This window comes from Capra hircus, chromosome 28 (genome assembly GCF_001704415.2).
Source record: "Capra hircus breed San Clemente chromosome 28, ASM170441v1, whole genome shotgun sequence".
Classification (NCBI taxonomy): domain Eukaryota; kingdom Metazoa; phylum Chordata; class Mammalia; order Artiodactyla; family Bovidae; genus Capra; species Capra hircus.
Window position 1 is genome coordinate 12,082,359 of NC_030835.1, and position 26,762 is coordinate 12,109,120.

The 26,762-nt window shown below is 49.1% G+C and overlaps 1 protein-coding gene across 5 annotated transcripts in view; it reads left to right on the top strand.

Moving 5' to 3' along the window:
• DLG5 (discs large MAGUK scaffold protein 5) overlaps window positions 1-26,762 on the top strand; it is a 119,364-nt gene that overhangs the window by 68,756 nt on the left and 23,846 nt on the right. For 4 of the 5 annotated variants that reach the window (XM_018042256.1, XM_018042257.1, XM_018042258.1 and 1 more), the window contains 10 exons: window positions 9,754-10,013; window positions 11,201-11,513; window positions 15,503-15,687; window positions 17,630-17,755; window positions 19,910-20,042; window positions 20,474-20,601; window positions 21,612-21,787; window positions 22,120-22,223; window positions 24,114-24,206; window positions 25,560-26,579. In XM_018042256.1, the coding sequence (XP_017897745.1) occupies window positions 9,754-10,013; window positions 11,201-11,513; window positions 15,503-15,687; window positions 17,630-17,755; window positions 19,910-20,042; window positions 20,474-20,601; window positions 21,612-21,787; window positions 22,120-22,223; window positions 24,114-24,206; window positions 25,560-26,579 (2,538 nt within the window). The remainder of the gene's footprint in view (window positions 1-9,753; window positions 10,014-11,200; window positions 11,514-15,502; window positions 15,688-17,629; window positions 17,756-19,909; window positions 20,043-20,473; window positions 20,602-21,611; window positions 21,788-22,119; window positions 22,224-24,113; window positions 24,207-25,559; window positions 26,580-26,762) is intronic. The other variant, XM_018042260.1, reaches the window with a different exon arrangement.

The window sequence follows — 26,762 nt, forward strand, 5'->3', positions numbered from 1 at the left end:
GGGCTCGGACAAGACATTAGGAGTCGAGAAAGGTAGATTTCAGCACACAGTAAGCAGAACCCTCGTGTGCAGAGCTTTCAGCTGTGGAATGGGCAGAGCCTCGGCCGGGACAGTGTGAGCTATCAGCCTGATCTCCCCAGGGGTTCCTTCTGATCCCAGAGCCTATTGCGTTAGCCGGCTGGATTGGGCATCAGAAAAGATCCCTGGGTCTGTTCTGTGGTTTTCTCTGATTGACCCTGTCTCAATGGGAAATTGTGACCCATCCTGGCAGCGGATTCACTGGTGCTAAGCTGTGCCTGGGCCATCATGCAGACCCCATCCAAGCTCCTTATGGTGGGCATCTGGGGACTATTTCCCAGTGAAGAGAGGCCAAGCCTCAGTGTGTAGTCCAGCTTTTGTGTGGACTGGTGCTGGTGGGCTCTGCTGGGCTAATGCTCACAACAAGGTTTTTCTTTGCATCATTTCAAAGCCGCCTTTAAAATTAGGTTTTATTTTAATATTGGGATAACATCATTTTTGTTTCCTTATTTTTTTAATGGAGGTATGATTGACATGTAACGTTGTATTAGTTTCAGGTCTACAACATAATGATTTGATACTTGTATTCATTGTGACAAGCTCACCTCTGTAAGTCTAGTTAACACTCATCAACTTACATAGGTAAAAGTTTTTCTTGTGATGAGAGCTAAATGAGCTTTGTTTCTTAATGAAGCTTGGAAGGCTGGACAGCTATGGGGGTGCATTTGGCTGTTCTACGCAGGGCTGCCACCTCGTGGAAAACTCTGGGAATGGCAGCAATGCCTTTGTTCTGTGGTTCTTACCTGGCTTGGGGATGTTTAGAGTATAAAATGTTTGGAGTGATTTTTAACTGGACTGTTTGAGGTACTGCCCAGAAGACAGGGAAATCTGGTCCAGAAGCTGGATCGTTTCCAGATGTGAGCCTGAAGTCAGGAGAGCTCTCCACTGGCTCTGTGTATTCTGGGCATGTGTGGGCACATCCTTGTGGGATGCCTTTCTCACCCCTCACTGGTGGGCTCTGTGTCAGCTGATACCCTTGGGGTCCTCCAGATCTCGTCTGCGCCTGGACAAATTCAGGGGTCCTTGGTCCGTTCTGCACTTGGGGGGCCATTTCTCCTTTGTCTAGTGATTTATGGAAAGAAATAATGTTATTATCTCCATCTTGCAACATACATAAAAATATATTCTAATATTTTAAATAAATAGTTTAGAGGTTTACATGTGAAATATAAAACTCCTTTTAGAAAAACTAATGAGAGAATATGTTCATGATCTCAAGGTAGGAAGGAAAGAATTTCTCCTTTTTTAATATAAATTTATTTATTTTCATTGGAGGTTAATCACTTTACAATATTGTATTGGTTTTGTCATACATCAGCATGAATCTGCCACAGGTATACACGTGTTCCCCATCCTGAACCCCCCTCCCACCTCCCTCCCCGTACCATCCCTCTGGGTCTTCCCGGTGCACCAGCCCTGAGCATCCTGTATCCTACATTGAACCTGGACTGGCGACTCGTTTCATATATGACATTATACATGTTTCAGTGCCATTCTCCCAAATCATCCCACCCTCTCCCTCTCCCACAGAGTCCAAAAGACTGTTCTATACATCTGTGTCTCTTTTGCTGTCTCGCATACAGGGTTATCGTTACCATCTTTCTAAATTCCATATATATGTGTTAGTATACTGTATTGGTGTTTTTCTTTCTGGCTTACTTCACTTTGTATAATAGGTTCTAGTTTCATCCACCTCATTAGAACTGATTCAAATGTATTCTCATTTTAAAATTTAAACTTCTCATTTTGTATTAGGGTATAGCTAATTAATAATGTTGTGATAGTCTCAGGGCTTCCCAGGTTGTGGTGAACAGCAAAGAGACTCAGCCATACATACACATGTATCCATTCTCCCCCAAACTCACCTCCAGTCCAGGCTGCCACATAACATTGAGCCGAGTTCTCTGTGCTACACAGTAGGTCCTTGTTGGTTATGTATTTTAATTATAGCAGTGTGTACCTGTCTATCTCAAGTTCCCTAACTATCCCTTCCCCCCGGCAACCATAAGTTCATTCTCTAAGTCTGTGAGTCTCGTTTTATTTCATAAATAAGTTCATCTGCATCATTACTTTTTATATTCCACATATAAGGGATGTCATGTGATGTTTCTCCTTCTCCGACTTACTTCACTCAGTGTGACAATCTCCATGTCCATCCATGTTGCTGCAGATGGCAATATTTCATTATTTATAATATCTGAATAATATTCTATCATATATGTGTCCCACATCTTCTTTATCCTTGGAAGAAAAGAATTTCTTAAATAAAGCAGCCAAAGCGCAAACTGTAAAGGAAATGATCGATCAGTTTTATCACATTAAAATGTGAAATTTTAGAAACAAGGGACACTAAGAAAATTTAAACGCTATATGTTGGGAAAAGATGCTTGTAATGAATATAACTGGAAAAGGGCCAGGGACGGAGGAGCCTGGTGGGCTGCCGTCTATGGGGTCGCACAGAGTCAGACACGACTGAAGCGACTTAGCAGCAGCAGCAGCAAACGTCTATCACAGTGACAGGGCGTGATGCAGAGCAGTCTTGTGGTCGTTGAGGGAGGAAAAAGGGGTGGGAAATGGATGACTGGGAGTTTGGGATTAGCAGATGCAAACTGTTATTTGTAGAACGGATAAACAGTGAGGTCATACTGAGTAGCACAGGGAAATACATCCAACATCCTGTGATAAAACAGTGGAAAAGAATGTAAAAAAGAACCTCTGTATTTGTGTATAACGGACTCACTCTGTTGTATAGCAGAAAATAGCAGACTGTAACTCACCTGTGTGTATGTGCTGAGTCGCTCCCCATCGAGCCCGCCAGGCTCCTCTGTCCATGGGGATTCTCCAGGCAGGAAGACTGGAGTGGGTTGCCATGCCCCCCTCCAGGGCGTCTTTCCAACCCAGGGATGGAACCCGGGTCTCCCGCATTGCAGGAGGATTACTGTCTGAGCCACCATACTTCAACCTAAAAAAATCTGTCCACAACATACACTACTATATTTTAAATAGATAGCCAACAAAGATCTACTGTACAGCGCAGGGAGCTATACTTAATATCTTATAATAACCTGTAACGGGAAAGAATCTTAAAAAAGACTACATATATATATATATATATAACCAAATCACTTTGCTATACACCTGAAATTAATACAACATTGCAAATCAGTTATATTTAATAGAATTTTTAAAAATCTAAAAATGTGTGATGTACTTCTACAGTGAAATACTGCCTGCACCACTGCCTAAGCCTCAAAAGCAGAATTGCATAAAAGGAAGCACATGTAACACCATTAGGAATTTTCATGAGTACATAAGTTGCTGCCAAGTTGCTTCAGTCGTGTCCGACTCTGTGCGACCCCATAGACGGCAGCCCACCAGGCTCCCCCGTCCCTGGGATTCTCCAGGCAAGAACACTGGAGTGGGTTGCCATTGCCTTCTCCAATGCATGAAAGTGAAAAGTGAAAGTGAAGTCGCTCAGTTGTGTCTGACCCTCAGCGACCCCATGGACTGCAGCCTTCCAGGCTCCTCCATCCATGGGATTTTCCAGGCAAGAGTACTAAGTAGTGGAAGTAAAATATGCATTCTGATGGTTGATAGCAAACATAGGGGAGCAATTCTGGAGGGAGATGTGAGGGGTACTGAGTAAGAGAAGGGTATATTGAGGGCTTTGGCTAAGCATCTGTAATAATTTATATCTTCGGAAAGCAGTTTGAGATATGTGACAAAGTAGAGTTGTCCCTCTATATCCTTGAGTTTCACATCTGAAGATTCAATCAACCAGAAATTGGGGGAGAAAATACCAGAAAGCTTGGAAAAGCAAAGCTTGTATTTGCCTTGCTGGCGACTATTTCCGAAGCATTTATATTGTGTTAGGCATTATGCATAATCTAGAGATGATGTAAAGGATAGGGAGCATGCGCATAGACAGAGGAGCCTGGCAGGCTGCAGTCCACGGGGCCGCAGAGTCAGACACGCGTATACCACGTGATATAAAAGATCGGAGCATTCATGGATTTTGGTATCTGAAAGGGGTCTTGGAATCAATCCCTCATTGACTGCCTTAAGATGAGAGCACAGTAGTGGGTTCTTATCATTTTATTGCATTATTTGCTGTGCTTTACTGTATGTTTGGAAGATACTGCATTGTTTTTTAAGAAGACTTTAAATGATGAAGTGAGGCTCCATCAGTGGTTTTCTGACCATTTCTCAGCATGCAGTCCTGATCTGCAGTAGCGAAGCGTTTTTATGAAACTATTGATGATTTTAATCACCTGAGGAGCCTGTGTACTGTTTTTTAAAATGAGTTTTCTAGTTTGGTGTTGTAAAATTTCCTTTGAAGGAAAGGGTTTTGCCTTAAAAAAAAAGAAAAAAGGAGAAAAGAAAAGGAAGAAGACTGAAAGCCCTGAGTGAGCTGATTTCTGTGATTCCCTTTCTTCCCATAGTCCACAACCCTAGGAGATAATGTCTCAGAGGGGTGAACTAACTTTCCCTGTCTCTGAAAAATTCTGACATTTGAATGAGCTCTTTCTTGTTAATCATATTTATTATTCCCTCCAAAGGGAATATTCAGTATTTCCAGGTTTTGCTTTTCTTGACTGCAAAGATCTTCTGATAACCCAGAATCCATGTTGGATGGAGCCAGGTGATTCCTGGACTGGAGCTGGAACAGTTAAACAGGCTTTTCTGGTTCAGTGCTATCATTTGAGGAATAAGGAAATAAACCCACGCAAGGGCTCAGATCCCCTGAGGTGCTTAGCGGAGGTCAGCAGGCCCTGACCATCTCTTAGCTCATCTTGTAGTTTGTAAGTCAGAGTAGAGCACTCTTGCTTAAAACCCTCCTGTGGTTCCCATGTCACGCGGGATACAGTCCTTGCTGTACGCCTGGCAGCCGTGTCCGCCTCCCTGGCCTTTTTTGTGTGTGTCCACTCCTGCTGGTTCACTGGGCCCCAGTCCCTCCGCCCTGCCCTTCTGTTTGTGGGTGGAGTGTGGCTGGTGGCTCCTGCCTCAGGGCCTGTGAACCTGCTCGCTCCTCTGCCGGGTGTGCTCCTGGCTGCCGCTCTTCATTTGCACCCGAGCTCAGAATTCACCTTTTGAGAGACTCCTCTTCAGGCTTTAGCTTCTCTCCTGACCTACTCTGTGGCTCAAAAATCTCTCTCCAGCTTATTATTCTATTTTATTTTTTATTTCCTTGACAGCTCTTCTTACACTCTCAGGTTATTTTATTTGGTCTGTTTTTCTAACTATCTACCTATCTCTGTCCCTGTGTGTGTGTGTGTCTGTATCATCCCATCAGGTTAAGAGGGCCTGAGACCACAGTCACTGTGTCTGACCAGCATCACCAGCATCTAGAGAGGACTAGAACATCTTAGGTACTTGTGTTGGGGTACTCAGTATCACCCCCAGGTTTGGTGATTTGCTAAAAGGATTTGTACAACTTAGCATATAATTGTACTCACAGATAAAATTTATTTCAGTTAAAGGACACAAAATCAGCCATGGAAAGGGGTCAGTTCAGTTCAGTTGCTCAGTCATGTCTGACTCTTTGCAACCCCATAGACTGCACCATGCCAGGCCTCCCTGCTCATCTCCAGCTCCTGGAGTTTACCCAAACCCATGTCCATTGAGTTGACGATGCCATCCAACCATCTCATCCTTGGTCATCCCCTTCTCCTGCCTTCAATCTTTCCCAGCATCAGGGTCTTTTAAATGAGTCAGCTCTTTGCATCAGGTGGCGAAAGTATTGGAGTTTCAGCTTCAGCATCAGTTCTTCCAATGAACACTCAGGACTGACCTCCTTTAGGATGGACTGGTTGGATCTCCTTGCAGTCCAAGGGACTCTCAAGAGTCTTCTCCAACACCACAGTTCAAAAGCATCAATTTGGAACTCAGCTTTCTTTATAGTCCAACTCTCACATCCATACATGACTACTGGAAAAACCATAGCCTTGACCAGATGGACCTTTTTTGGCAAAGTAATGTCTCTGCTTTTTAATATGCTGTCTAGGTTGATCATAACTTTCCTGCCAAGGAGTAAGCATCTTTTAATTTCATGGCTGCAGTCACCATCTACAGTGATTTTGGAGCCCCAAAAAAAAAGTCTGTCACCATTTCCACTATTTCCCCATCTATTTGCCATGAAGTGATGGAACCGGAAGCCATGATCTCAGTTTTTTGAATGTTGAACTTTAAGCCAACTATTTCACTCTCCTCTTTCACTTTCATCACAGGCTCTTTAGTTCTTCACTTTCTGCCATAAGGGTGATGTCATCTGCATATCTGAAGTTATTGATGTTGCTCCGGCAATCTTGATTCCAATCTTGATTCCAATCTTGTGCTTCCTTCAGCCCAGCGTTTCTCATGGTATACTCTGCATAAACGTTAAATAAGCAGGGTGACAATATACAGCCTTGACGTACTCCTCTTCCTATGTGGAATCAGTCTGTTGCTCCATGTCCAGTTCTAACTGTTGCTTCCTGACCTGCTTACAAGTTTCTCAGGAGGCAGGTCAGGTGGTCTGGTATTCCCATCTCTTGAATTTTCCACAGTTTGTGGTGATCCACACAGTCAAAGGCTTTGGCATAGTCAATAAAACAGCAATAAATGTTTTTCTGCAGCTCTCTTGCTTTTTTGATAATCCAACAGATGTTGGCAAATTGATTTCTGGTTCCTCTGCCTTTTCTAAATCCAGCTTGAACATCTGGAAGTTCTTGGTTCATGTACTGTTGAAGCCTGTCTTGAAGAATTTTGAGCGTTACTTTGCAAGCATGTGAGATGAGTGTAATTGTGCAGTAGTTTGAACATTCTTTGGCATTGCTTTTCTTTGGGATTAGAATGAAAACTGACCTTTTCCAGTCCTGTGGCCACAACTGAGTTTTCCAAATTTGCTGGCATCATCTTTTAGGATTTGAAATAGCTCAACTGGAATTCCATTACCTCCACTAGCTTTGTTTGTAGTAATGCTTCCTAAGGCCCACTTGACTTCACATTCCAGGAGTCTGGCTCTAGGTGAGTGATCGTGATTATCTGGATTGTGAAGATTTTTTTTTGTATAGTTCTTTTGTGTGTTCTTGCCACCTCTTCCTGATACCTTCTGCTTTCGGTTAGATCCATACCATTTCTGTCCTTTATTGTGCTCATATTTGCATGAAATATTCCCTTGGTATCTCTAATTTTCTTGAAGCTATCTCTAGTCTTTCCCATTCTATTGTTTTCCTCTATTTCTTTGCACTGATCACCGAGGAAGGCTTTCTTATCTCTTGCTATTCTTTGGAACTCTGCATTCAAATGGCTATATCTTTCCTTTTCTCCTTTGCTTTTTGCTTCTCTTCTTTTCACAGCTATTTGTAAAGCCTCCATAGACAACCATTTTGCTTTTTTGCATTTCTTTTTCTTGGGGATGGTCTTGATCCCTGTCTCCTGTATAATGTCACAGACTTCCTTCCATAGTTCATCAGGTACTCTGTCTAGCAGATCTAATCCCTTGAATCTGTTTGTAACTTCCACTGTATAATCCTAAGGGATTTGACTTAGGTCATACCTGAATGGTCTAGTGGTTTTCCTTACTTTCTTCAATTTAAGTCTGAATTTGGCAATAAGGAGTTCATGATCTTAGCCACAGTCAGCTCCTGGTCTTGTTTTTGCTGACTGTATAGAGCTTCTCCATTTTTGGTTGCAAAGAATGTGATTAATCTGATTTCGGTGTTGACCATCTGGTGATGTCCATGTGTAGAGTCTTCTCTTGTGTCATTGGAAGAGGGTGTTTGCTATGACCAGTGCGTTCTCTTGGAAAAGCTCTATTAGTCTCTGCCCTGCTTCATTCCGCATTCCAAGGCCAAATTTGCCTGTTACTTCAGGTGTTTCTTGACTTCCTACTTTTGCATTCCAGTCCCCTGTAATGAAAAGGACTTCTTTTTTGGGTGTTAGTTCTAGAAGGTCTTATAGGTTTTCATAGAACCGTTCAACTTCAGCTTCTTCAGCGTTAATTACTGGTCAGGGCATAGACTTGGATTACCGTGATATTGAATGGTTTGCCTTGGAAACAAACAGAGATCATTCTGTTGTTTTTAAGATTGAATGCAAGAACTGCATTTTGGACTCTTTTGTTGACTATAATGGCTACTCCATTTTTTCTAAGGGATTCTTGCTCACAGTAGTAGATATAATGGTCATCTGAGTTAAATTCACCCATTCCAGTCCATTTTAGTTCACTGATTCCTAAAATGTCGACATTCACTCTTGCCATCTGTTTGACCTCTTCCAGTTTACCTTGATTCATGGACTTAACATTCCAGGTTCCTATGTAATATTGCTCTTTATAGCGTCAGACTTTGCTTCTGTCACCTGTCACATCCACAACTGGGTGTTGTTTTTGCTTTGGCTCCGTCTCTTCATTCTTTCTGGAGTTATTTCTCCACTGATCTCCAGTAGCATATTAGGCACCTACCGACCTGAGGAGTTCATCTTTCAGTGTCCTATCTTTTTGCCTTTTCATACTGTTCATGGGGTTCTCAAGGCAAGAATACAGAAGTGGTTTTCCATTCCCTTCTCCAGTGGACCACATTTTGTCAGAACTCTCCACCATAATCTCTCCGTCTTGGGTGGCCTTACATGGCATGGCTCATAGTTTCACTGAGTTAGACAAGGCTGTGGTCCATGTGATCAGATTGGTTAGTTTTCTGTGATGGTGGTTTTCAGTCTGTCTGCCCTCTGTTGGAGAAAGATAAGAGGCTCATGGAAGCTTCCTGATGGGAGAGACTGACTGAGAAGGAAACTGGGTCTTATTTCGGGGCCATGCTCAGTAAATCTTTAATCCAGTTTTCTGTTGATGGGTGGGGCTGTGTTCCCTCCCTGCTATTTACCTGGGGCCAAAACTATGGTGGAGGTAATGAAGATAATGGTGACCTCCTTCAGAAGGTCCCATGCATGCACTCCTGCACTCACTGTCCCCAACCCTGGAGCAGGTCACCACCGACCCACGCCTCTGCTGGAGACTCCTGGACACTCCTGGGCAAGTCTGGGTCAGTCTCTTGTGGGGTCACTGCTCCTTTCTCCTGGAAAGGGTTGCATGGGGCAAAGTCCAGAGGAAACTGGTTGATGGGTTCCGAGAATCCTGCTGTGGAGTCACACAGGACAGGCTTAGTTCCCCCAGCACGGAATCACGACAACACGTGAGACTCGTAACCAGCGAAGCCCATGAGATTCTCCCTGCCCAGGGAGTTTTTACTGGGAGTGGCCATATACATAGCCCCTTGCTTAGCATGTTATGAAATTCAAGACTCCCAGAAGAAAGCCCAAGACTCACTGTCCATCCACTCCAGTCATGGAAAACCCTTCCTGTCACTCGGGAAAAGTTTTATATCAGTGCAGTGGACTACTTACCTTTCATGTTGCCAGACACCAGCCAAGGGTTGGCTTGGAAGCAGGCCTCCCTAAGGCTAGACGTCTCAGGCCTGCTATACTAACTCTTTCCTGAACATTACTGAAGGAATATTTGTGAATGAGTGAATCAGCTCAGTGTGACTGCAGGGCCTGTGGAATCAGACCGTGAGACTCCTGAAGGCCACAGGGTATAACCTCTCCTCCCTTGTCAACAGTCCTTCCCCCAGACAGATGGAGGCCAGTTTGTCCTGCTTCCTGCCCTCCGACCTTTGGTTAGCATGATTCTCTGGCCCCCAGGTGCTGAAGCACAACGGGTCATCAGAAATTCTCAACAAGCTGTACGACACGGCCATGGACAAGCTGGAGGTGGTGAAGAAGGACTATGACGCCCTGCGGAAGCGGTACAGCGAGAAAGTCGCCATCCACAGCTCGGACCTGAGCCGCCTGGAGCAGCTGGAGGAGGAGAACCAGCGCCTGCTGAAGCAGACAGAGATGCTGACCCAGCAGAGGGACACGGCCATCCAGCTGCAGCACCAGTGTGCCCTCTCCCTGAGGAGGTAGGAGCCTGGGCCGCTACGGGAGGCAGCGGCTGGCCTGTCTTTCGTTCTCAGAGAACGGCCCAAGGGCCAAGTGCTACCTTCCCTGCCAGGGACCGCTCTTTCCTCTGTGGGCTCTTGGTTATCTGCAAGGCTCCCTGCCACATCTCCAGAAATCATCTTCCTGACTCTCAGCATGCCGTGGGCACTGTGCTCGTCTCCCGTCTGAGTGGCTCGGGTGTTCTGACCCTCCTGGTTCTGAGGTTGCCCCACAAGCCTCTCCCTCCCTGTCTCTCACTCACCTAACAGACAGGGAAGTTAATTGTCCTAGGCAGTATTTCTTCCAAAAGTTCTACTTTTTATTAAGGTAGATAATCTGTAGGGCTCTGACCACAGCCCTCAAACAGTGTTTTTCTTAAGTACATTTCTGCAGCATAGCTGTCCTCTGAGTTGCCTATTAGCTTTATATGAAAGGTAGTCTCCGGCTGTAAGGGGATTTGGAAATTGCCAGGTGGCACATAAACAGGTGTCTGCCCTGCAGGACTTCTCAGAGCCTTTACTCTGGTACTGGGCACTAGATTCTCCCAGGAGGGGGCAGATGCAATGTCTCCTAAACATCGGTCCGTAAAGGGCACACCTTCTTCAGTGGAGCACCATGCAGGGTTGGTGCGCCAAGGAACCCACATTGAGACATGCTGCTCTGGAGCTGCAGGCTTCAATTTGCAGGGCTACCTTCATGGAAGGATCTTCCTTGCCTGGAAGGACTGAGCTGTGCCCTGATGCCAACTTGGTGACCTTGGACCAGTCACCTGTATCTCAAAGCCTTATCATCTATATCTGTGAAATGAGGTGGCCAGACTCAGTGATCATTCAGGCCACTTTTATCTTTCATAGGCTGCGATTCTAGTATTATTTTTTTTAATTTATAAAAATAATGTAGCTTGACCATGGAAGAAAGAAAGAATTCTGTGGTTTTTTTTTTTTTTTTTTCTGGTAGAGCAGAGGCAGTGAAGTCTTCCGTGGAACTTCCAATATGTGTAAAAGGTTGAGAAAAAGTCTGGGTCCAGGGGCACTGGTCCTTCATGACTTTTCTCTCTTGGGGGTGTGGAGAATGACCTCTCTCAAATCTTCATGCTTCACTGTCCAGCACAGCAGAGCTGGCTGGGCAGGTCCCCATCCCCAACGTCCTGGCTGCCCCTCTGCCCCAGGTTCGAGGCCATTCACCATGAGCTGAACAAAGCCACGGCCCAGAACAAGGACCTGCAGTGGGAGATGGAGTTACTGCAGTCAGAGCTGACGGAGCTGAGGACCACACAGGCGAAAACCGCCAAGGAGTCGGAGAAGTACAAGGAGGAGCGGGACGCAGTGTACAGCGAGTACAAGCTCATCATGAGCGAGCGCGACCAGGTCATCTCCGAGCTGGACAAGCTGCAGACCGAGGTAGAGCTGGCCGAGTCCAAGCTCAAGAGCAGCACGTCTGAGAAGAAGGCGGCCAGCGAGGAGATGGAGGCACTGCGGCAGGTAGGAAGGTGGTGAGGGAGCAAGGGCTGTGGTGCATGGCTGCTTGTAGCAGCGGGGAGCTGATGGCTTCTCGCCTTAGGCCTGCTGCTGGCTGGGCTGTCGGATGTCGCCTGGGCGGCTGCTGAGCTCACACTCGGTGCCAGGCTCTGGTCAGGCTGCATGGGACACAGGTGAGGTCCAGCTGTGGTCCCGGGTATCTGGAGCTGACAGTGTAGGAAGAAGGTTGGATGACACGTGCAGACGCTCCCCCATGCCCTTGGGGATGTGATGGTTGATGAGTCTCCAGCTGGAAGTCAGCTCAAGGACTTGCTCATTAAGAAGATATCCCAAGGCTAGGGTCCCAGAGCCATAGATACATCTGGCCTTGCGAGTCAGGAAGAGCACACTCAGTGTTCCTTTCCCCCGACATCTGAGGAATCGGCTCTGTGGAGGGGTGGTTGGGCTCCTGATGGGAAGATGGTCTACTAGGCTGAGTCCAAGGGCCCTTTCAAGCCTTGCTTCCTGGGGGACATATCTGCAGGGAGTGGGGCTCAGGAGCATCCAAATTGAGCTGCTGAGCTTGACTGCTGAGTGACCAGTGTGGCATCTCTGCATCTTTCCTGCCTCGCCACCCAGGCCTCATTGCTGACACTGCTTACTCCTATGACCAGGTGTGTTCTGCCGAGTCGGAGCACAGGGCCGTGGACATAGGCCCGTGGACTCTCCCTATTTGAGATTGCCTTTGCGTTCTGTTGCTGCTGAACTTGATCAGAGCAGATTGTCTTTCCACTGGAGTAGTTCTCCATTCATTCTTCTCAATTCTACTGTGCTCTGCAGGTCCATTAGAATAAAGGCTTGAAAACTGGCCTGTGAAAAGTGAAAAGAAGGTGTTAAAGGTCGGGCAGTTTGGGCAGAGAGAGTGTGTGCATGGATTGTTGCAGCCAGAGCCCCCTGGACTGAGCCTGAGGCAGGGCTGATACCCGAGGGGTGGCCAGGGCTGATACCCGAGGGGTGGCCAGGGCGTGGGGAGCCTCTCTCTGGACAGTGATGCTGCCTCAGGCCCTGGCAGTGCTGGGGGCAGTGCTTGGAGGGCAGACCTCCTCAACCACGTGACCTCTTACCTCTCTCAGAGCTCTGGGCCTCTCAGTTGCTTCATCTACAAACTGGAAACGATGACAGCATCCGCTTCACAGGGTGATTGCAACCATCAGCTGAATTAACATTGAAAACACACTTCGAATAGTATCTGCGTAAAGTAGGAATGATTTAAGTCTTTATTATCAGGGTTATTTTTATGCCCATCTGAACTTTACCACCCTGTTAGGATTAGGGTGCATCCTATGAAATTGTTTTTATAGGCAAAAATGGGCCAAATAACGATAGTTTCATGCAGAGGGAGTGAGACTTCTCCACATCATCAAGGTGAAAGCCGTCGTGAAAAGGAATATTTTTTCTTTGATGAAATTTTTAAAAGACCATAATGAAGAGATTCTTTTTTTTTTAATTGCTGTAGAAGTCACATAATATAAAACAAACTATTTTAATGGTATTGGACTGCACAGTTCAGTGGTACTAAGTTGATTCACATTGTCATGTAGCTCTTACCATCATCCATCTCTCGAATTTTCACCTTTCTAAGCTGAAACTTTGTCCCAATTAGACACTAACTCCCCATCCCTCCGCCACCCCCACCCACGGCTCCTGACATCTATCTACCAATGTACTGTGTGACTCTGAATTGGACTATTATTCTAGGTAATTGAAGAGATTCTTACTAAGCAAATATAATATGTTGGGGCTTGGTGACTGCCCTGGAGAAAACATCAACCTCATTTTCATATTCTGGTATGAGAGCTTAATTGTTGGGGAAAATGTTAATACCAAATAAGGAAAACAAAATGATGAAGAGTGAAAACATCAGAAATGCCTGAGTCAGTCCCTGAACTACAACGTCAAGGACAGTGTGTTAAAGCCGTTGAAGGTGAGGCTGTGATAGGCGAGCAGCCACCTGGCTGAGATGATAGAGGTCAGTTGTGCTCTTGGCAGGAATGCAGAAGCACAGGGGCGGAGGAAGACCCCTGGCTGCCCCGCAATGCTCGGTCTGGTGGCCCGTGTCGCCCACTCTGCCAGGGCTCACGTGCGCCTCCAGTTGGAGCCCTGAACCTCCACAGGGGGCACTGGCCACACATGAGGTCTGCCTGTCCGCTGAGACAGGAATCTTTTCTGGGCACCCATCCCAGTCAGTAGGTGAGGACAGCCCAGGCCCCACCCCTGTAGCTTCCACAGCTGAACCCATCGGCTCCCTCTGGAATCTGTCTGGCTTCCGGGACAAGACCGCTCCCCGTCTGGACAGAAGAGGCTAAGTCTGTGGCCTGGGCTGTCTTGGCTCTGAGGTATGGACGTGGAGGGTCTTATCTTCCCATGGCCTACGAGGCCCCTAAGGATTGCTCCCACCCCTCTCCAGCAGCCACTTCTTGCGGGGTCACCTGAGATGGACCTTGAGCCAGGCCAGGGCCCAGGTCTCAGAACTGTTTTTGTTCTGCTCAACAGGGCTGGTGGTTCTTTTTCCTTCTGACACGTGTGCCTTCCTATGCTCCCCACCTCCTCTCTGTACCTCCAGTTTATTTACCCTCTTTTCTCTTTCATTGCCTCCCACCCACCCTACTGTCTTCTCCAGAGTGGGTTGTGCAAAGAAAGGGCAGGTGGGGGGCCTGTCAGGGTTTTTGCCTCTCTCTGGACACCCGGTCAGCTCTGCCACCTCTCTCCCTTGCTTCCCACCTCCGAGAGAGGGCACATCCAGGGACTTCCTTCACTCGGGCTGGCGTCCAACCTCCGGCCATGGGCTGCCAGGTTTCGTGAACGCTTGCCGGCTTCAGGAGGACGTGGAAACTGGTTGCTTCCCCAGGGAAGCCGTGGGGCGCTGCTGCCTTTCACAGAGGTCCTTCCGGAGACTGGGTCTCTTCCTAAGACAGGCCCCTCTGACAGAGCCACTGTCCCCTTGAGAGGCAGGCTTGGCCACTTGGACTGGCGGTGCTTTCTCCTGCTCCTTGAACGCAGCTGCATCTCTGATGTCCAGTCCTGCTTGGGGGATTGAATTTGGTAGAAAGTTGGGGAGCATGGTATGAGGGGGGAGGTACTGCGTGAAGTGAGGAAGGAGCAGAGGGATAGGAGGGGAGGCACTGGGGGAGGTGGACGATGACCCAGAGGAGCATTCTCGCCTTGTGTGTATTTCACTTCTTCAGAAAGCGTTTGAGCTGGAGTAGGAGTTACTCTAGCAGTAGGCACTCACTTCGTCGTCTCTTATGTTCTTCTTGTTTTCTGAGGATTGTAGAAGCACAGAGGGAGCTTTCTGTATGAATGCTTCAAAGAGTTTGATTTGAAATTTTAACGGAACATGTCGTGCTTTGGAAACAGGTCTAGAAGCAGATCCTTTAGATTTCAGCTTTTTAAAGGAACTGAGACACCTAGGACTTCCCCAGCAAACATAGCAGTCAGTGGATTTCCAGACTTAGCAATGACTCTGTGTGCCAGAGCGTTACAGCTGTGCTGTAGACGCAGCGGGTGGGGAAGCGCCGTGCTGCGCCCTTCACTGCAGTGGGGCCTCGTGTCACGATTTGCCACAAGCACTGTCTAGAGAGATGCAGAGGGCTCTCTGCAAGACACACATCCCGGAAGTGACAGGTGGGGTTTAGGAGGAGCCCTCTGGGGGTCATTTCACCTGGGCCTCTGAGACCAGGACAGAGGAGGGGCCGGGCTTCCAGTCCTGGCTCTTTGAGGGGCTGAGAGTGTTTGAGTGAACACTAGTACAGCATCGCTAGGGGTCTGAGCATGGCTGTGGAGCGTGTCGTCACGGTTTGGGGTGTGTCGGAATGGGCTCTGGCTGGGATCCCAGCACTTCCCTCCATCCAGCTCCTGAGAGTGCAGCCCCAGCTCCTGCACCAGTCGGAGGGCACTTCTGGACCAGAAGGCCCAGTAACCTCCCCCTCTGCTCGCTCGTTGTCCCCCTGCAGATCAAAGACACAGTGACGATGGACGCCGGGAGAGCCAACAAGGAGGCTGAAATCCTTCGAAAGCAGTGCAAGGCTCTGTGCCAGGAGCTGAAGGAAGCCCTCCAAGAGGCGGATGTGGCCAAGTGCCGGCGGGACTGGGCATTCCAGGAGCGGGACAAGATCGTGGCTGAGCGGGACAGCATCCGGTATGGGCGCTGGGGCCCCCACAGGGCTCGGGTCTCCCCACGACGCAGTGGGTCTGTGGGAGGGTCAGAGTCTTTACCACTTACTTCCAGGTCTGGTGGGAGTGACCCGAGTCCTTCTCACTCTAGGTGATGCCCCAGTCTCGCCTCATAGTGAAAATTTGGAATTTTCCATTGCATCTCAACTTCCTGTTTGCCTTCACCCTAGATGTCCAAGTGCATGCTGTGTCCAGAGCATAGACCCTCGTGAAGTGGCACAAGGCCAGGCTTAGGGGGCTTCTGGTGCAACTGACATTTCAGAAATGCATTCTTTTTTTAAAAAAAAAACTTTGTATTTTGTATTGGGTATAGCTGCTTAACAAACAATGTTGTGATAGTTTCAGATGAACAGCAAAGGAACTCAGCCGCACATACACATGTATCCACTCTCCCCCAAACTCCCCTCCCATCCAGGCTGGCTCATCTCATTGAGCACAGTTCCCTGTGCTATGCAGTAGGTCCTTGATGGTTATCCGCTTTAAATATGGCACTGTGTACGTGTCCATCCCAAACTCCCTAGCTTTCCCTTCCGCTCATCCTTCCCCTCCCCACCCGGCAACCAGAGGTTCATTCTGTAACTCTAAGTTTCTCTCTCTTTCTATTTGGTAAGTAAATTCATTTGTATCACAGAACTGCATTCTTACAGCTAGTATTCATTGGTTGCTGACAACCAATGTCCCTTGAGCTTTAAGGAGACCCTGGGAGAGAAATAGCCTTTGAGGCTCCTGGGCATGTGTGATGCCTGTGAGGGGGCCGAGCAACGTCATGGGACAGGGCAATGCTGGGAGGGAGATGCATGAACAGTAAACCCGTGGGGGTGTGCAGGGAACTGGGGGGCAGGTAGGGAGGTCTCCCCAGGAAGCGTGGCATTCGAGCCAGAACTTAAGCTTGAGTGGCATTTTTTCTAAATGGAGGAAGGTGATGGGTCCTGCAGCCCGAGGGACCATCATGAATAAAGGTGGTTGGTGAACTCAGGGCTGAGTGGGGTGTACACTTCCAGAGTCAGTAGGAGAAACGGCTGACAGGGCTCCTGAGGGCAGGTGGTGAGGACCGCTGGAGGGGAGCCCTTGAGTGTAGACTTGGAGCTTGGCCTGGAGTAAAGCCAGGAGAGGCCCTAGTGGCGTGGTGTTGCTGGTGATGGCTGAGAACCTGGTCACTGAGACTTTTTGTAACTTGTGGCCATTTGGAGAGACAGATGTACTCTGGGCTGATCGGGAGATGAAGGTTCAGGGTTGGAGGGGACTTGGGGCCATTGAGAGGAAGGGACCTGCCCGTTCAGGGTCCGTCCGGTGGCAGGATGCAGTTCTGCAGGTGGCACAGAGCGCAGACTCCCCTGCTGCTGGGTCACCTGTCCCCACCTCCTGTCTGACTGACCAAGCTGATCCTGGGATCCCAGAGGCCACACATTTGTTAGTAGAGACTTTTTAAGCCTATCTGCACAGGGCTCAGGGCTGCAGAGATGCGTAAGACATGATTTCTGTCCAAATGGGGGGCTCCATCTAGTTGAGGGGTGGAGGGCAACTCTAGAAAAACCTGCATGAAGCATGTGGTCGGTGCTGGAGCACTGGGGCTTGCCAGATAGGCTGGGAGCGCGGGAGCATGGTGTTTGACCCCAGGTATACTGAGGGTGAAATTGTGGGATGAACTCTGGACTGCAGAATGAGATGCTTGTTGCCTGGTAACCATGGGGGTGTCCCCTCTGCCAGGTCCAAGGTGTCCCCTCTGTCCCTGTGTGGGATTGGCCTGGGAGGTCTTGTCTCCAGACTCTCAAGCACTCCTCTCATGCATTTGGGGCCGAGGCAGGCATCCGGGGTGTTTAGGAGCATGGGCTGCAAGCGTCACTGCAGGCCATGAGTCCTCCACCCCTGCCCCTCACAGTGACCTTGCCCTTTGCCCCCTCTGTCAGGACGCTCTGTGACAACCTGAGGCGGGAGCGGGACCGGGCAGTGAGTGAGCTGGCTGAGGCCCTGCGCAGCCTGGACGACACTCGCAAACAGAAGAACGATGTCAGCCGGGAGCTGAAGGAGCTCAAGTATGCCGGGGTGGGCGCTCCTGGGATGAGCTGGCACCCGGGGAGCACAGGGCCCCCTCCCACCAGAGCACAGCAGCCCCATGGGCAGGTCTGGCCGCCGGTCCCCTTACTTGGACAATCCATAAAATGTGTCCCAGTGTTGCCTCTACGTTGAGAGTTAATTAGAAATCCTCAGACCAGCACAGAAGTGGCAGCGGCCCTTTGGTGAGCCTGTGGAGGTGGACAGGTACCGTGTGCACAGGGGCATCAGAAGGAAGGCCCCTGCCCCAGGCAGTCCGCTGGGGGTCAGGCAAGCGCGTGTTGTCCATTCATTCCCCGTCTCCCTCGTTCATTCGCCAACTCAGCAAGGATTTGCAAGGTACCTGTTCTTTGTGGACCAGGCCCTGGGGGAGGCACAAGCCATCGGTCCCTGTGGGGCTCGCAGTACATGGAGGTGGACCCAAGGCAGGGCCATCTGAGAGACCAGTATGCGATGGGCCAGAAAGATGACAGGTTGTGAAGCAGCGTTTGAAGGTGGTTGTTACTACCACTCCAGTCTACTCTGACTGTGCTGTGTGGGGCCTCAGACACTTGATTGCAGCGCTGCTCCGGGGACGTCACTTCAGACTTGGTAGCCCCTCCCAGTGAATAGAAAATTAAAGATCCAAGCTGAAAAAGAGAAACTGGCAGATCCCAATAGCCATCACTGCAGTTCAGAACAGGAACCAGACTCTGTAGTTGAGAAGCAGTGGCTCTCTGTCTGTTCGTGAGACCTCCCAACCTGATAGGGTGGTGAGAAGCTAGTGAGTGTGCAAGCCTCGCACACTCAAGCGAAGCCTTCCAGAAGTGGGGGTGACTGCTTCCCCTTCCTCCCTGTTCAACAGCATCTCTTAACATGAGACAAACAACTTCATTTGCTCAATGAAAACCCAGAAGCCCTGGGACTTAAGCACTCTAAGAAAATCCCAGAGGTTAAGAGGCAAAAAGGCAGGCTCTCCAGGGACCCAGTTTGGATCTAGCAAGCGGTAGAATCAAATTAGAGCAAAGCCTGGAGCCCTGGGGTGCTTGAGCATGGGAAGAGGTTTTGTACAGTAATTGAGCCAGAGTTGCCTGGAACTTTTGAGAAATGTCAGGTTCCATCTGTTTGTTTGTTCAGCACATTCGTATTTGCGCCTTCTCGGTGCTAAGTTCTCTTAACTGGTGGGGTGCAGGCAAGGGACTTGGTGCTGCTGCCCAGGAAGCCCCCCGTCTGCAGAAGCAGCACACTTGCACAGTGGGCGAGAGCTGAGCCACGTGCGGTGAACGTGCAGCACGAGTGTGTCAGGGCAGTGATGATGAAGTCGAAAGGTCATCTGGGCCCAGGCGTTAGGAAGAAGGGTGTTGCTGGGGAAGATTACAAGGTCTCTGAGTCTTTCTGAGAGCTAAAGCTTTTTATTTTGATAAAATCCAATGTATTGATTTTTTAAAGACTTTAATGGGTTATGTTATGTCTGGAAAACACTTAATCTATTTTAGATCTCAAAGATTTTCTCCTATACTTTTCCTTCTAGAAGTTTCATAGTTTTACATTTAAATCTATGATAGATCGTGAGTTAATCTTTACATAAGGTATGGGCTTTAGGTTGCGAGTCTGTTGCCATGATGTCCACTTGCTCCAGCATCATTCGTTGAAGACGGTGCTTTCTTTATGGAACGACTTCTGTATCTTTTGTACTTTGTGGAGCTGATTCTGGGTCTTCTATTCTGTTCCATTGATCCATGTCTCTGTCTTCCTGGCAATTCCATGCAGCCTTGATTTCTGAAGTTGTATAAGTCTTAAAATCAAGTAGAATGACCCCTCCCATTTTATTCTTCATTTTAAAAATCGGTTTAGTCATTCTAATTCCTTGCCTTTCCATATACATTTTAGAATACTCATGGCTACAGAAAGTCTTATGGTATTTCTATCAGAATTGCATTAAACCCCTACCTAGATAAATTTGGGGCAAATTTCTGAGACTTAAAAACTATGAAAACCCACTGATTCAGGAAGCCTTGACCTGACCCTCGGATTTATTAGGAAGCTGGTGCGTAGTGTGAGGGAGATGGGCATGGTCCACCTCGTTTCCCAGTGGACTCGGCTGGGATACTCTGCCTCCCAGAGGGCCGTTGCCATGACTCTCTCTTCGTCTGCAGGGAGCAGATGGAATCCCAGTTGGAAAAGGAGGCCCGGTTCCGGCAGCTGATGGCCCACAGCTCGCACGACTCGGCCATCGACACAGACTCTATGGAGTGGGAAACAGAAGTTGTGGAGTTTGAAAGGGAGACGGTAAACTGCCCGCAGGTCTTTTTCTCCCCAGCTCTCCTCAACACGCAGGCTTGGGACGGAAGTGAGAGGCGGGCCAGCCCTCTCGCAGTGCCCTCCAGCTTCATGGCTGCTAGTTGGGAGGTCAGCTTTCCCTCCCGGGGCGCAGATGCATCCTTTGCCAGCACTTGTCCGAGCCAGGTGGCATCCGCAGCTTGGCCTCCTGTGTCCCCTGGCAGATGTTGGCAGTGCATGGAGAGCAGAGCATGAGGGGGCTGTGTGTCTGCAGTGGCAGAGAGGGGTGGATCACAGCCGCTCAGAGCTTTCATCCTGGGGACCAAGTGCCCTGTCAGAGTGAAGGGACAACCCCCACATTGGAGTGAGTGGCCAGAGGTGTAAGTGCCAAGTGTTTCTCATCCCTGCTTAAAGTGAGCTGTTGCTGCTGTTCTTGGCAGGAGGATATCGACTTGAAAGCACTTGGGTTCGATATGGCAGAAGGTGTGAACGAGCCTTGTTTGCCGGGGGACTGTGGCATATTTGTCACTAAGGTGGACAAAGGAAGCATCGCTGATGGCCGCTTACGGTAAGCATCAGGACCCCGGCTCTGGAGGGGAGGGGGACGTTTCCCTTTGACCTAATGCAGAGGACCTGGAGGAGAGCCAGGTGACATTGGTAAGATATTTCTTTTTTTAAGAAAATTAATTTTGACTGTGCTGGGTCTTCCTCGCCGCACAGACTTTTTCTAGTTGCAGCGAGCAGGGGGTGCTCTCTGCTTGTGGTGTGGAGGCATCTCACTGCAGCGGCTTCTCTTGTTGCAGGGCACAGGCTGTAGGGCACACGGGCTCCGTAGTGGTAGTTCCAGGCTCTAGAGCACAGGCTCCATAGCTGTGGCTCGCAGGCTTGGTAATTGCACGGCCTGTGGGACCTTCATGGATCAGGGATCAAACATTTTGTCTCCTGCATTGACAAGTGGGTTCTTTGCCATTGAGCCACCAGGGAGACCACCAGCTGGCATTTAAATGAACGCATCCTAGGATCTGAGGGGCTCTTAGAAGCAACCTGAAGCTTGCAGGTTCAACTGTTAACCCTGTTCTTAAAGGACACACCGACTCCAAATTGCCTCTGAATCTGATCTTTCTCCTTTTACTTCTGTGTGTTAAAGGGGTCTCAAGTGGTGTGTGTGTGAGTCTAGAATATGCATTGCTTGCTCATCCCATGACATAGCAATAATAATAATTAGCACCTACATAGTGCTTGTTAACTGCCAAGTTCAATTACTTTTTATAAGTTCAGTCACTTTTCATTAACCTTTGCAATTCCATGAGGTAGGTGCTTGTTGCCTCCATTTTACGAATGAGAACCCTGAGGCCCAAAGGGGCTATGTCACACTGCCAGTAAGTTTCAGCACGTGGATTTGAACCCAGGCTGCAACATCTACAAGGTTAACTACTCTACCCTCTCGGAAGAGGAAATCTTTTTGAATGTGTTTGTGGGGTACCTGCTTTCTGGTGTTCTGCTCCCGAGTAGGAGCAACAGGCATTCCCCTGGTCCCAAGGCTTTCTCAGGCAGTGACCTGGCTGTGCCCCTCCTCAGGGTCAATGACTGGCTGCTGAGAATCAACGACGTGGACCTCATCAACAAGGACAAGAAGCAGGCCATCAAGGCACTTCTCAATGGGGAGGGGGCCATCAACATGGTTGTGCGTCGGAGGAAGTCCCTGGGTGGGAAGGTGGTCACACCACTGCACATCAACCTGAGCGGGCATAAAGGTAGGGGCCGTGGAGATGGATAGGGTACCCTTTCTTGTGTAGAGAGGGTGCGAGTGTTTTCAAGCGTACCTTACTCCCAGAACAAGGTATTGCAGTGTGTGTGCTTCCCGCCGGGGGACCATCTGGGTCTTGCGTCTTGCTGTGACTGACTGATTCACTAGACCAGACATGATCAGGCCCCTGGATGGTCTGACCTGGGTGGGGTGCTGAGATGGATAGTTCATAGTCTGCCAACATCCCTTTTATAAGTTGATCTCGCAAAGATGAGGGGAGATAGCCAGAGGGCTGTTTGACCCTGGTGGGGGTTGACTCTGGGCCTCTGTGGTTTGCAGACAGTGGCATCAGTCTCGAGAATGGAGTGTATGCTGCCGCCGTGGTGCCTGGAAGCCCAGCTGCCAAGGAGGGGTCCCTTGCCGTGGGAGACAGGATCGTGGCCGTAAGTCTTGGGAACTCTTTTTCCCAGTTCTAGACTCCCTGTCTCCCAGTTCCCACCCTGGTGGCAACCACTTTTAACAACTCCTTGTGTTTTTCTCTCCAAAACTTGTATCTCCCACTTTATTTTTTTTGAAGCAACAAATGTTTATTATCTTACAGTTTAAGCTCCCACTTTTTTTTTTTTAAACTTCAGATGGGGTCCTAATATACTGTGCTACTGCTAACCTTGCTTTTTATTTTTAACAGCATGCCTTGAGGTTCTTCCAGATTTACGTCTTTAAATCTGGTCGTTTCAATAAACTGCATGCTCCGTAGTGGCTGTTGAGCCAGTCCCCTGATGCACGGTCAGGACATTTTTGCTTCTATAGCAGTGCTGTGTGGCCACTGCTGTGTATTCCCATGGGGTATAGTTCCGGGGGTGGGGTGTGGAATTGGTGGATCAGAGGCTGTAAGCATTTATCCTGTGACGTGGCGACCTTTCTCCGTGTGCTCCAAGGAAGCTGTGGCCTTTCCAGTCTCATCTGCAGTGTTTGGGGTGGCTTGTTATGTCACGTCTTTGCCAGCGGTTTTTCAGATATGGGGGCAAGCTAGAGTTTAAAAGCAATATGGCCGTTGTGAAAAATTTTAAGATGTAGGAAAGTTATAAAGAAAAACAAAACCAACCAAATTAATCTACCCTTCCAAGATAAAAACCAAAAAATTAATCTACCACTCCAAGATAATCACTCTGAATATATATTTTTAAGTTTTGATTTTCAAACAATTGCCGAGATAGCTCAGTTATGATGTTAAGTAGTATTTAAAAAGTTGCAAAGATAATACAGGAAGGTCCTGTATACCCATCGTCTGGTTATGTCAGTTGGCTACATCTTATGTAACTGTGGCATCAAAACCAGACAGTCGGTGCGGGCACAGTGTCTATGTATAGATTTCTGTTGTTTTATCACATTTTAGATTAAGAAAAAAAATCAAGATACAGAACTGTCCAATACTGCAAAGATCTCCCTCATGTTAACATTTATTTTTTTTTTAAATAATTCTATTTACTTTTAATTGATTGGTGATTGCTTTACAATATTGGTTTGATTTCCGTCATACTTCACAATGAATTACCCTTTATATTAACCTCCACAGTCCTCAGCATGTTCCGCCCCCCACCCCCTGTCATAACTCTGGCAACTAATTTGTTCTCCAGCTCCATCATTCTGTCATTTGGAGGATATTGCGTAAGTAGATTTAGAGTGTGTGCCCATCTGAGATGGCCCTTCTCACTTGGCTTTATGCTGTGAGCTCTGTCACGTGGTCGGCTGTGCTGATGGCGTGGTCCGTGATGCCGAGTGGTGCTCCATCAAGAGCACCACTCCAGTATCACCGGTCGTCTACTGCGTGTACGCTTTGGAAAGGACTGGAGCGAGTCTGAGGGGGGCGTGGGCAGAGACTCGGGCACGTGGGGCTGTGGGAGTCTCTGTGATGCTGCTTGGTGTCGCGTGGCTCCTCTGTGGCCTCCCACACCGGGACCTCATTTTCAGTCTCCTCCCACTCCGGGGGCTCAAACACGTTTTTCTTCCTCTTTGCGTGTGAAGGAGTTCTGAGCCGTGGTCCAGCATCACGCAGCAGGAAGCAGCAGGGGTGGGATGCTCCCTGGGATCCCTGGTATTCTGGTCCCAGCCAGACAAGTCCCGTCCCCAGAGTGCTCTTAAGGCTGTGTATCTCATTTGCTTCAGAAGCCCCATGACTGGACTTCGAGGCCTTACTGGCGAGGGGCTTTCTCTCCTTTGCCAGCTCCAGACATGGGCACCTTACATAACCAGGCCCACTGTCCAGCATGGGTCAGCAGCTGGGCAGAACCCCTGGCCTGGCGTGAGCCTGACGGGCTGTTTGTTGGCCCTAGATCAATGGCATTGCACTGGACAACAAGTCTCTGAATGAGTGTGAGTCTCTGCTGCGGAGCTGCCAGGACTCCCTGACCCTGTCCCTCCTGAAGGTAAGTGCCCCACCCTGCCCTGACTCTGCTCTCGCCGTCTGTGTGGTGGGCAGAGCCTCAGCTCCATGTTCCCGAGCTGCTTCTCCACATCACTGGGATCCTTGGGGTAACAGTCTTGATTTCTTAGTCTAGGGTGTGCACTAACCCTGACTGGATCTTGGTTTAAAAACCCAAAACGGACAAACAACCCAGCTATGAAGGATGTTTGGATCTGGACTAGATAATTAGATGATCTTAGGAAATTTTTACTTTTCCTGGGTATGATAATGGTGTTGAGATTATACGGGAGAATGGCTTTATTTGAGGGAAAGGCATGTTGAAGCTGCTGGGGTGAAATGTCATAATATTTGTAACTTATTGGCAAATGTTCTGCAGGGTAAATAGGTATAGACAATTTGGCAGAATATTGTTGAATCTGAGTGGATTTAAGGGCATTCGTTGTGCTTTCCTGTCAACTTTTCTTAAGAAGGTTGGAAATAGGCTCATCTACTTCATTAGGAGATATTTTAAAGTATTAGATAAAAATTAAGAGACCTTTAGGGGAGCAGTTTTGGGTTTATAGAAAAGTTATGTTAGTACAGAGAGTTCTCGTATTATCCACTATCTCTCCTGTTCATTTTGTGTCAGTGGGGGTCCATTTGTTGCCACTGATGAGCCAGTATTCATACATTAGTATTGACTGAAGTTGACATGAGGATTCACTTTTGGAGTACATTCTGTGGGTTGGGACAAGCGTATAAGGACATGTATCCACCAGCACACTACCGTAGAGAATAATTTTACTGCTCTAAAGATCCTCTGGGCTTCACCTATCCATCCCCTCCTCCCCGTAACTCTTGGCAGCCTCTGATCTTTTTACTATCTTTGTAGTTTTGTGCTTTCCAAAACGTCATATAGCTGGACTCTGTAGCATTTTCAGATCGGCTTCTTTCACTTTGTAATATGCATTTAAGGCTCCTGAGTGTCTTCTCGTGGCCTGATAGGTTGTTTCTTTTTATTGCTGAATAATATGCCATTGCCTTGGCATACTATAAGAAATATCTTTTAATAATGAAGCTTTTACATTTTGTTTAATCGCTTAAAAAATTAGGCAGAACACAGTGCACATGATTTCAGAAAACGCTCAAAGCCGGGGAACTTTGTGTCTCTCTTGTGGGTTCCTAGCGGCCAGGCTGTAAACAGGCCTCACCCACGGGCGAGGTGTGCGCCTGCACGTCTATCCATCTGTCCGACTTTGGGCTGTGTGGCCCATTCCCTACCACGGCTTTACCTCCAGGGGGGTTTTTCGGTGACAGCTCCAGGTCCTGCCGTCTCACCCGCTCTCTCCCTCACTCCTTTGCAACCCCTACTTAGGTGTTCCCTCAGAGCGCCTCGTGGAGCGGCCAGAATATCTTTGAAAACATCAAGGACTCTGATAAGATGCTGAGCTACCGAGCCCACGGCCCAGAGGTCCAGGCTCAGAATAAACGGAATTTGATGCAGCACAACAATTCCACGCAGACAGACATCTTCTACGCAGACAGGCTGGAGGACAGGAAGGAGCTGGGTCCCCCCGGAGGCAGCAGCTCCTTCCTGCACAAGCCGTTCTCCGGGGGACCCTTCTCCGTCTCCCCCCAGGCTTGTCCCAGCGCGTCCGAGCGCAGCCTGAGCTCCTTCCGCTCAGATGCCTCGGGGGAGCGTGGCTACGGGCCGGCAGACGTGCGCAGCCGGCGGCCGCTGCTGCCCTTCGAGACCGAGGTGGGCCCCTGTGGGGCGGCAGAGGCTCCCCTGGACAAGGCAGAGCCTGACAACACCCACAGCGGTGGGACCTGGCCCAAGGCTGTGCTCAGCTCCATGGCGGGGCCCGAGAAGCTCTCTGTTTACAGGAAGCCAAAGCAAAGAAAATCTATCTTTGACCCAAACACTTTCAAACGCCCCCAGACGCCCCCCAAAATAGACTACTTGCTCCCAGGCTCTGGGCCTGCCCATTCCCCTCTGCCCTCCAAGAGGGTGGGACCTCTGACGCCCCCAAAACCTCCCAGGAGAGGTGACTCCATTAAGTTCCAGCACAAGCTGGAAACCAGTTCTGAGTCAGAGGCCACGCTGGTGGGCAGCTCCCCGTCCACCAGCCCCCCTAGCGCCCTGCCCCCTGACATGGACCCTGGGGACCCCATGCACGCCTCGCCCCCTCGCAAAGCCAGGGTCCGCATCGCTTCCAGTTACTGCCCCGAAGGGGACAGGGACCCCTCCTGCCTGCCAGCCAAGAAGTCCTGTGACGAGGACCTCACCTCCCAGAAGGCGGACGAGCTGGGGCAGAAGCGCCGCCGGCCCAAGTCCGCGCCCATCTTTCGGCCCAAGCTCGCTCCAGTCGTGATCCCTGCTCAATTCCTGGAGGTGGTGCTTGACCCAGGGGGGATTAGGGCCCGCTGGAGGAGGGTGGGGCAGTGGGCTGTGAGCACTCCATGAAGGGGCCCATGCTTGCTTGTACCGGCGTCCCCCAGCTCAGGCTTAGCCCTGGCTCCTCTGTTTTAGCTCTCAGCACCTGCCTGGGGGTGGGGGTGGGGGTAGCGGGTAGAT